Source organism: Opisthocomus hoazin, chromosome 7 (assembly GCF_030867145.1).
Source record: "Opisthocomus hoazin isolate bOpiHoa1 chromosome 7, bOpiHoa1.hap1, whole genome shotgun sequence".
Classification (NCBI taxonomy): domain Eukaryota; kingdom Metazoa; phylum Chordata; class Aves; order Opisthocomiformes; family Opisthocomidae; genus Opisthocomus; species Opisthocomus hoazin.
In genome coordinates this window covers 43,531,776-43,542,827 of record NC_134420.1, presented here as the reverse complement: position 1 = coordinate 43,542,827, position 11,052 = coordinate 43,531,776, and the positions used below count along the sequence as shown (strand labels likewise).

At 48.5% G+C, this 11,052-nt stretch overlaps 1 protein-coding gene across 9 annotated transcripts in view; it reads right to left on the bottom strand.

The window, feature by feature from the left end:
• Window positions 1-11,052, bottom strand: part of AP4S1 (adaptor related protein complex 4 subunit sigma 1) — a 52,658-nt gene that overhangs the window by 32,217 nt on the left and 9,389 nt on the right. For 6 of the 9 annotated variants that reach the window (XM_075425146.1, XM_075425149.1, XM_075425144.1 and 3 more), the window contains 2 exons: window positions 3,782-3,850; window positions 556-699 (listed from right to left, as the gene is read on the bottom strand). In XM_075425146.1, the coding sequence (XP_075281261.1) occupies window positions 556-699; window positions 3,782-3,850 (213 nt within the window). Of the gene's footprint in view, window positions 1-555; window positions 700-748; window positions 774-3,342; window positions 3,405-3,781; window positions 3,851-11,052 lie in introns of those variants that run through there. The other 3 variants (XM_075425153.1, XM_075425151.1, XM_075425152.1) reach the window with 3 other exon arrangements.

The window sequence follows — 11,052 nt, the reverse complement described above, 5'->3', positions numbered from 1 at the left end:
TAGTATTTGTAATTGATTGTAGTTCATTTTTTAAAATTTTATTTTAGCTAATAGCCTGCAAATCATACACATGAAAATACAGCTGTGTAAAGTGGGGGTTGGGGGGAAGAAAAAGATCTCTGTGGCAATGCCTGGTTTTCTAAATTTCCGCCTCTCAGGCCTTTCTCTCTTTCCATTGATACAGAAAGTAAAACTCACCTGGACTTTCATGGAGCAAGATCAAAGCGCAAACCTAATCTTACAATGATGCTACTGCTATTTGGCTCAAGACACAGCTGTAACATTCAGCTCTTATTGCTGCAGTCATTTCAATATCTATTTTATTGTAAACTTAAAGAAAAAAGTAAGCCCCTGAAGTAATAATTAGTTAAGCCTGAAAGTTCCCCCATGAATATAACTTTCCATGTCTAGGTGGTACTTGGTTCTCTCTGAGCAAGCTCTCCCTGTCTTACTTTAAATGGTACCAGCCTTATTTCAATGACTGAGGATTTAAACAGGTGACCCTCGTGAACATCAGCCATGCTTTCAGAAAGGTGCCAAAATGGTGCTACTTACTGTAAGTGCAAAATTTGTGAAACCTCTGCATTGTCTTGACTGTTTGACAGTCAGTGCTATGAAGACAGCATAAACTGGAACGCACACCAAAAGAGATAGACACAAATGGATTTCTGATACTGAAAAGGATACATCCAATTCACTCTGCAAGGAAGAGAGGGACAGCCATTAGTTACAGTTTGATCTCTCATCTCATAGTCATTAAACATTACACATCCCTTTAGAAGATAAAGAAAGTCTTCAAAATATAGATACAAAATTTTAGGGTGATTCAGATTTCTGTTCTGGACCGTATAACTACATGCTCTTTCCTGCAGCCCTGCCTTGTCTTTTATGTGTTACCTGCCTCCGTAACAAAAGTTAACGTCCTGAAATTTTTACTGAGAAAAACCCACTGAGGTCACCCATAAGTAACAATTTGAATCTATGCAGTGCCATCGGAGTGAGCGGGTGGAGAACCAGCAGCTCTGACCATGGCAACTCCAGCCCCATATTCTCTCTTCCTCCTTCTGCAAAAACAGGATGTTAATGCCAAGTTTTCAATTGATATAAAAACACAGTTAAAAATGTTGCTGCAGATCATTTCAACAGCAAAATCTAGACATTGTGTATACCCATGGCTGGATAGATTAGGAGAGGGAAGGTAACTCCAGGCTTTTGACCCTTAGCACTTCTAACTATTGCTCCAGCCTCAGCAATGCAATTCTTCACATAGTCATCATTTCCCTTCTGGTCTTGGCCTGGATTTACTCCAAGTAGTTTCATTCATTTAGCCAAAATGTCTAAGTGAGAAGCCCTCTCTGCAGTCAACAGAAGAGATGGGTATCTTCAACAGTTAACTCAGCACACTTGAGGCATGACTCACTTTCTCGAGATACTCATCAGTCTCCACTGCTGCTCATGGGAGTTTAGGATGACCCAACTTCTAACTTGGGTGCCTCAGTTAAACATCTAAATTTAGAAACAATCACAGCCTCAGCAGTTAAGATCTTGCAGTTAGGGTGGAGCTTCCCCAGTCTCTGCTGAAAGGGGGAATCTTTATCTGCTACTGAGGGAATTTAGTTTGCAAACGTGGTTTCCATTCATAGTCTAACCCTGGAGGCAGAGCTCCCACTGGTAAAATTGCTACTACTTCTATGGTCTAAAGATGCTCTAGACTGGACTAGCTCTAGTCTACAGGCCTCTGCTGAGTGATCCTGCCATTCTTCAATTAGAAATTTTTTATGTGTCACAAAAACTGTATTTTAAGAGCCTACTCAGTTTGAGTTTCCTAAGCATTAAAAAGTAGTTGAAAGCATTGTGCAGAGTTTTCCCTGGGTAGCCATTATAAAAGCAAAGGGGACTCAGAATTACATCTCACAAGCAACTTTGAAAGCTTTCCACTTAATTCTGTTAATGTTTGTTCTGATATTTGAATTCAAGCTCTGTAAACTCTATTAGATAAACATAGAGTATGTGAGAATGTTTAAAGCTCAGAAGCCTAAAAATAATAGATGACAAAATGTCCTCTAGAGCAGGACAGATGTTCTTTCCTTTCCCAGAGTTTCGTCTGTTGTCATCATCCTAATTTGGGATTCTGCTAAAATTCTGAAAATCCCAAACATTAATCTGTAATAGTACAGCCTTAGACTTCCTTGCTCTGTGGTTTCTGCCAGAAACCCCAGCTAGAATTATAGCCCTCTTCTTCAGCGCTCTGCCATTTATCATGTGTATATGCTATTAAAAATAGAACCACAGAATGGCATGAGATTTGTTTAACCACCCCCTTTTTTGGTTCCCCTAGTTTCAAACCTTCAGTGCTATGGAAAACACAAAAAAATCTGGTATGATGAATTCAGCAAATTTCTAACAGCTATCAGTGGTTGGGTTATATACGTGGTCCAGGATTTATATATACTACATTTATATGTACAAGAGCTACATCTATTTTTGCTCAGCCTCAAGTGAAGAAAATAAAAGTTGAGAAGTGGTTGGCAACTATTACCTCAATTGGATAAATAGGATGTGACTAAGTTTTATTGTGCATTCCTGTGCTGCCGGGATCAAATTCCATTCCTGGTTATCACTGCTTAGGTCGGGACTGCAATCACAACAATTTTAAGAGACAAATTCTGAACTTAGTACAGTCAGAAAGGGATATAATTTGTACCAGCAGTTTCAACGGGCTGGTGCAACATTAGCTGAGATAACATCCTAAAACATTTGCCGGGCATCTGAATAGTGAAGGGTGCAGATGACTTTTTCAAGTATATCCTTGAATTCACAGAGGCAGCTCTGCCACGTCTGCTGTGGTACCAGCACTGGGAAACCCGTTACAGACCCTGCATACTGATCAGCCGTACGTATAACTACCAACGTAATACCCTCAAGTACATGGACTATGGAGGAAGCTCTTTTCTGAGAGGGATATCCAACACATCTCAGCATAGACAAACTGACACCATGCCCAAGTATGATTTCAGGCAAATTTGTTTATTACAAGATTATTACAAATCCTATACGAAATAGCATGTGTTCCAACCAGGATTATAATGCTGCGCTTTCAAACTTTGTAAAAACAAACAAATCTCCCACCAAAAGAAGCAGTGTCATTCTAAATGGAGCCATGTCTAACGTTGAATCCTCAACCAAATGACTAGCTGTATAGTAGCTGTTTTATCAGATATCCACTGTTGCATGACAACAATATGGGGAGCACAAGTACAGACGGGTTTCTGAGGTTTCACTTGCTCCACCCCTCTGATCTTGTTCAGTGAGCGTGACATCAGCACCCTGCTTAATGCTTACCTCATCTTTATCATGAATGAAGTGCATTTGGGGGACATAATCCTAAGAACTGCAAAAAAGAACTGTAAAGAAAAACCTCTTTATTTCTCTAAAATGTGTAACATGCCAGTGGCTAATTTAGGAGTAGATGACCCAAAGAAACCCTTGACTGTAAGCATATAAAAACATGCTTTTCTAAGAGAAGTATTTCTGGTATTCCTTGTCTGATGATGATTTATAACCCACGTATACTTTTACTTCTGTGAAAAATCAACTAATACCGCTTTTTTCCCTTTTTTCTTTTTTTTTTTTTTCAGTGGTAATATTCCTGCTAAAGTATTCAAAATTCTAAACAAATATGAAAAAAAATTTTCTCTTTTGATTATTCCCTGAAATGACATATTCACTAAACCTTTGAAAGAGAATAAATATTTCATAACAGAGTCGATGTCTCACTCACCACTCTGCTGAAGTATTTATCCAAAACTTCCACAAAATTATGAATTAGTTCATATACTGCCATCTCATTCTGAAATTAAAAACAAATGAGTATTAAATGAATAGGTAGAAAATGTAATGGTATTCTTTGTGTTATTTCAGTTCGTGGTGTATGAAAAGCACCTACAAAATACAGTAAGCCCTACAATAAAGCGCACAAGCCGAGGCCACCATAGCGAGAGCAGTGTGGCTACCCAGCGGAGGTACAGAGAGCGGGGGAGCACTCAGGGCAGAAGCTTCAGGCCAGCCACCCAAGTCAGCACTGCAGTACCCAACGGGTTTGTCTCGCCCGGGCTGCCGCCACCCCACAGCATCCGCTGTTCACCACCACCCAGGTCAGCTAGATAGACATGGTGTCCTGGGTTTGGCCAGGACAGGGTTAATTTTCACCGGACTCCAGGAAGGGGCACAGCCGGGGGGTGGGGGCTGACCCCACCTGGCCAAACAGAGTCCGGTATTCCATACCATGTGCCGTCACGCGGGGTTCCGGTGGGGGGGGGGCGGTGCGGCGGGAAGGCACTCGCGGTTTGGGCGGGCGCAGCGCCGGTCCGGTTTCGGGAGAGCGGCTGTTGTACGGTTCGTGGTTGTGTTTTCTCCTTATTTGTATCGTTGTTGTTCCTGTTTTCCCTCTGTTTGCTGTTCTGTTAAACTGCCCTTATCCCGACCCACCAGTTTCTGCCTTTTTCTTTCCATTCTCCTCCGCACGCCGGCGGGGGGAGGGGCGGCCGCGTGGCGCTTTTGTTGCCGGCGGCAGCCGAAACCAAAACATTTAATTGGCGCCCAGACGTGGAGCGGGGATAACGGCAGGGCTGAGCAGCGGGTGTTAAAACTGCTTTCATAGATTTTGTTAAAATTTATCATACGCATTTACTGTGTTAGTTAAAGTCGCCGGTAAAAATGTTTCTGTCTGTGATCAGATGGCTGTGGTTTTTGAATCCGTACTTGCACTATGTTTTCCCTGTGGTGCTGTTCATTACCTCGGGGAAAAGGATCAGGGTGATGATTTTGCTATACTGTATGATGTCGACTTATGACATGATAACGTCAATGTGCATGAAATTAGGCTTGTGTTTGCATGCGGCACTGCGGTCATTTCCGTACCTCGGGTCCTATGTCTTAGATTTTGTTAGTAATCAAACCCAATCTGTGGGGAAAACCGAAGGGGATACCTTCCCCCACTCTTTCGCCCCCCCTCTCTCCCTCAGGCTGGTCCTAACGGCTTTTGAGAATTTTGAGTACCCGTGGGATGCTCAGGGCAGCACTCTCCTTTTGTTCTGCCTCCTGAATGGGTTGCAGGTTTTGTTTAGGGTTAAGCAAGTCGTTAAGAACATCGTGCAGAGACCTGCCCCGGGGCCGGATAGCTGTGAGTGGCTGGGTGTGTGGGACAGCATGGGCAAGTACCTAGGGCAGTGGGCACCACCGGTGTTTTTTAAACTCACCCCTGAACAAATACAGAATCCAGACAGTCTAGTAAAATATCTGCAAAGAGTGTGCTGCCACCCGGGGAACTCCAGAGAGACACAAATCACTGCAACGTGCTGGGGTCTGGCCCACGCCTACCGAGCCCTGTTCAACACTGTTCAGTGCCTTAAAGGGGAAAGGGGGGGAAACGAAGCGGCAGGCACTGCAGCTGGCGCTGCCCCCCCAGCCGGCCCTGCAGCCCCTCCAGCCCAGCAGGCAGTCCCAGCCCCCCCGACTGGCACCACGGCTGCTGCAGCCACAGCTGCAGGGTCTGCCTCGGTTTCCCCAGCGGGCACAGCAGCTGCTCCAGCCCCAGCTCCAGCCACAGGCACAGTGACTGAGCCCAGTGACCAACCTGTGCCGGTAGCAGTCGCCCCTGTAAAACTAAAGAAAGACGCAAAGAGAGCAGATCGCTCCGGGAGGGATGATGATGAGCCAGGGTCATCACGGGAGATAGAGACAGAGATCATCACCCGGTCCCTGTCCCTGGGGGAGCTGCGAGACATGCGGAAAGATTTCAGCCGCCACCCAGGAGAGCACATTGCCACCTGGCTGCTGCGGTGCTGGGATAACGGGGCCAGCAGCTTGGAATTAGAGGGCAAGGAAGCCAAGCAGCTGGGATCCCTGGCCAGGGATGGGGGCATTGACAAGGCCATTGGGAAAAAGGAACAAGTCCTCAGCCTCTGGAGGAGACTTCTGTCAGGCGTGAGGGAGAGGTACCCCTTCAGTGACGATTTTGTATGCTATCCTGGCAAGTGGACCAATATGGAAAGGGGTATTCAGTACTTGAGGGAATTGGCTGTGCGGGAGCTGGTTTACTGTGACACAGACGATGAGCAGGTACCCACAGACCCAGATGAACTCCAGTGCTCACAAGCCATGTGGAGGAAGTTTGTGCGGAGTGCACCCTCCTCGCATGCCAACTCACTGGCAGTTGTAAACTGGAAAGGCAAAGACGCACCAACAGTGGACGAGGTGGCTGTCAGACTCCGGCAATATGAGGAAAGTCTCTCTTCCTCCCTTGTCTCAGCCGTGGAGAAACTGGTCAAGCGACTAGACAGGAATATGTCCTACTCCCCACCTGTGCGGGCCCGCATCTCAGCTATTAGGGGCAGGCGTTTCTCTGCTCAGGAGAGGGAATACAGAGGCTATACACCCCGGGGCACCCTGTGGTTTTACCTGCGTGACCACGGAGAGGACATGAGGAAGTGGGATGGAAAACCCACCTCAAGTCTAGAGGCCCGAGTACGTGAGTTGCGAGGTAAAACAATCACAAAAGGGGACTCTGTTAGGAAAAATGCCGCTCCAGTTTCCAAAAGCCAGCTCTCCAGACCAGGTAGACAGTTTGACCTTGATTCCGATCCTCTGGAGGGGACCTCCAAGTCATTTTTACAGCAGGTGAGCAGCAATTTCTCTGACGACGATTAGAGGGGCCCTGCCTCCAGCCAGGTGGAGGAAAGGGACAACCGTGTCTATTGGACGGTGTGGATTCGGTGGCCTGGCACGTCAGATCCACAAGAGTATAAAGCTCTAGTGGACACTGGTGCACAGTGTACTTTAATGCCATCAGAGTTCAAAGGGTCAGAGCCCATTTGTATTTCGGGAGTGACAGGGGGGTCCCAAGAGCTGAGTCTACTGGAGGCTGAAGTGAGCCTCACTGGGCAGGACTGGCAGAAGCACCCCATTGTAACTGGCCCCGAGGCTCCGTGCATCCTTGGGATAGACTATCTTAGGAGAGGCTATTTCAAGGACCCAAAGGGGTATCGGTGGGCTTTTGGCATAGCTGCTGTGGAGACGGAAGAAATTAAACAGCTGTCCATTTTGCCTGGTCTCTCGGAGGATCCTTCCGTTGTGGGGTTGCTGAGGGTTGAAGAACAACAGGTGCCAATTGCAACCACAACGGTGCACCGGCGACAGTATCGTACCAACCGAGACTCCCTTCTCCCCATTCATCAGCTGATCCGCCAGCTGGAGAGTCAAGGAGTGATCACCAAAACTCGCTCACCCTTTAATAGTCCCATATGGCCAGTAAGAAAATCTACTGGAGAGTGGAGACTGACAATAGACTACCGTGGCCTGAATGAAGTCACACCACCGCTGAGTGCTGCCGTGCCAGACATGCTAGAACTTCAATATCAGCTGGAGTCAAAGGCAGCCAAGTGGTATGCTACAATTGACATCGCTAATGCATTCTTCTCCATCCCTTTGGCAGCAGAGTGCAGGCCACAGTTTGCTTTCACCTGGAGGGGCATCCAGTACACCTGGAATCGACTGCCCCAGGGGTGGAAACACAGTCCCACCATTTGCCATGGACTAATCCAGACTGCACTGGAAAAGGGTGAAGCCCCAGAACATCTGCAGTACATCGACGACATCATTATATGGGGCGACACAGCGGAGGAGGTTTTCGAGAAAGGGGAGAAAATAGTTCAGATCCTTCTGAAAGCCGGTTTCGCCATTAAGCGAAGTAAAGTAAAGGGACCTGCGCAAGAGATCCAGTTTTTGGGAATAAAATGGCAGGATGGGCGCCGTCAAATCCCAATGGATGTCATCAACAAAATAGCAGCTATGTCTCCACCAACCAGCAAAAAGGAAGCACAGGCCTTCCTGGGTGTTGTGGGTTTTTGGAGGATGCACATCCCAAATTACATCCAAATTGTGAGTCCTCTGTACCACGTGACCCGGAAGAAGAATGATTTTGAATGGGGCCCTGAGCAACGACAGGCATTTGAACAGATTAAACGGGAGATAGTTCATGCCGTAGCCCTTGGTCCAGTCCGGTCAGGGCAAGATGTTAAAAACGTGCTCTACACCGCAGCTGGGGAGAATGGCCCAACCTGGAGCCTCTGGCAGAAAGCACCAGGGGAGACTCGAGGTCGACCCCTGGGGTTCTGGAGCCGGGGATACAAAGGATCCGAGGCCCGCTATACTCCCACTGAAAAAGAGATTCTGGCAGCATATGAAGGCGTTCGAGCTGCTTCAGAAGTGGTCGGCACTGAAGCACAGCTCCTCCTAGCACCACGATTGCCGGTCCTGGGCTGGATGTTCAAAGAGAGGGTCCCCTCTACGCATCATGCCACCGATGCTACGTGGAGTAAGTGGGTCGCTCTGATCACCCAGCGTGCCCGAATGGGAAACCCCAGTCGCCCAGGAATTCTGGAGGTCATCATGGACTGGCCAGAAGGCAAAGATTTTGGAGCATCGCCAGAGGAGGAGGTGACACGTGCTGAAGAGGCCCCACTGTATAACCAGCTGCCAGAAGATAAGAAACAGTATGCCTTGTTCACGGATGGGTCCTGTCGCATTGTGGGGAAGCAGAGGAGGTGGAAGGCTGCTGTATGGAGCCCTACACGACAAGTCGCGGAAACTGCCGAGGGAGAAGGTGAGTCCAGCCAGTTTGCAGAGGTGAAAGCCATCCAGCTGGCTTTAGACATTGCCAGTCGAGAGAAGTGGCCAGTGCTCTATCTTTACACCGACTCTTGGATGGTGGCCAATGCCTTGTGGGGGTGGCTGCAGCAATGGAAGAAGAACAACTGGCAGCGCAGAGGAAAACCTATCTGGGCTGCCCCATTGTGGCAAGATATTGCTGCCCGGCTAGAGCAGTTGGCTGTAAAAGTCCGTCACGTGGACGCCCACGTCCCTAAGAGTCGGGCCACTGAAGAACATCAAAACAACCACCAGGTAGATCAGGCTGCTAAGATTGAAGTGGCTCAGGTGGATCTGGACTGGCAACATAAGGGTGAACTCTTTATAGCTCGGTGGGCCCATGACACCTCGGGCCACCAAGGAAGAGACGCGACATACAGATGGGCTCGTGACCGAGGGGTGGACTTGACCATGCACGCCATTGCACAGGTTATCCATGAATGTGAGACATGCGCTGCAATCAAGCAAGCCAAGCGGGTAAAGCCTCAGTGGTATGGAGGACGATGGCTAAAATATAAATATGGGGAGGCTTGGCAGATTGACTACATCACACTGCCACAAACCCGCCAAGGCAAGCGCTATGTGCTCACAATGGTGGAGGCCACCACCGGATGGCTGGAAACCTACCCTGTGCCCCATGCCACCGCCCGGAATAGCATCCTGGGCCTGGAAAAACAAGTCCTGTGGCGACATGGCACCCCCGAAAGAATCGAGTCAGACAACGGGACTCACTTTCGCAACAGCCTCATAGACACCTGGGCCAAAGAACACGGTATTGAGTGGGTGTATCACATCCCCTACCATGCACCAGCCTCTGGAAAGATCGAACGTTACAATGGGCTGCTAAAAACCACTTTGAGGGCAATGGGGGGTGGGACTTTCAAAAATTGGGATACCCATTTAGCAAAGGCCACCTGGTTGGTTAACACCAGAGGGTCCACCAAACGGGCTGGTCCTGCCCAGTCAAAACCTCAGCGCCCAGTAGAAGGGGATAAAGTCCCTGTAGTGCACATGCGGAACATGTTAGGGAAGACGGTTTGGGTTAGTCCTGCCTCGGGCAAAGGCAAGCCCGTCCGCGGGATTGTTTTTGCTCAAGGACCTGGGTGTACCTGGTGGGTAATGCGGAAGGATGGGGAAGTCCGATGTGTACCTCATGGGGATTTAATTTTGGGCGAGAATAGTCCATAAATAAATTGTATAAAGTTAGTTGTTAAATAACCCTGTCACTGTCTGTTATCACTGTTATAATTGTTATATGTTGTACCAGTAGTAGCATAGTAAGAATCGTCCAGATTAAAGAAGGATGGACTTTTTCAATGAAAACCTAGCAGAGCACGGTGATGATGGAACTGGACCTGGTTTTCAACAACTAGCATCCAGCAACTTCATCAAGATCAACATCTCCTGCAGACTGTGGGCACGGGCCGCACCAGATACATCAGCCGTGAGCTCCGGATGCAGCAAGTGACCGCCCATCACCACACATCACCTCCCCTGCCACGGAAGACCATAACGACAGATGGAGCCTGAAGTCATGGATTAAATGAACTCAATGGACACTTTAGAGTGATGATCCATAGACTAAAGGAATGATATCTGGAGACAGGAGAAGTGGTGGTGATCAACTGGACAATGGGGGACCTGGGCATGACGTAGATGGTATGGAATAAGGGGTGGATAATGTCCTGGGTTTGGCCAGGACAGGGTTAATTTTCACCGGACTCCAGGAAGGGGCACAGCCGGGGGGTGGGGGCTGACCCCACCTGGCCAAACAGAGCCCGGTATTCCATACCATGTGCCGTCACGCGGGGTTCCGGTGGGGGGGGGGCGGTGCGGCGGGAAGGCACTCGCGGTTTGGGCGGGCGCAGCGCCGGTCCGGTTTCGGGAGAGCGGTTGTTGTACGGTTCGTGGTTGTGTTTTCTCCTTATTTGTATCGTTGTTGTTCCTGTTTTCCCTCTGTTTGCTGTTCTGTTAAACTGCCCTTATCCCGACCCACCAGTTTCTGCCTTTTTCTTTCCATTCTCCTCCGCACGCCGGCGGGGGGAGGGGCGGCCGCGTGGCGCTTTTGTTGCCGGCGGCAGCCGAAACCAAAACACACGGCTAACGAGGCAATGCCTACCCACGCCAAAGGGACACCGGCCAGCTGCAGCACACAGCCAGGCGACGCTGCAGCAGTACCGATGGGCGATTTTTGTGTGGTGTAGCAAAGCCAAAAGGATTTGGCCAAAACTGCATGCCATTATAAGCGTGACTTGAAGACACTGTGGCAGTCAGCAGCTACTTTCCACACCACCTAATTAAAGTCTCCAATAGTAAGCTTTGAATTAATTTCCGAGAACTGGGAAT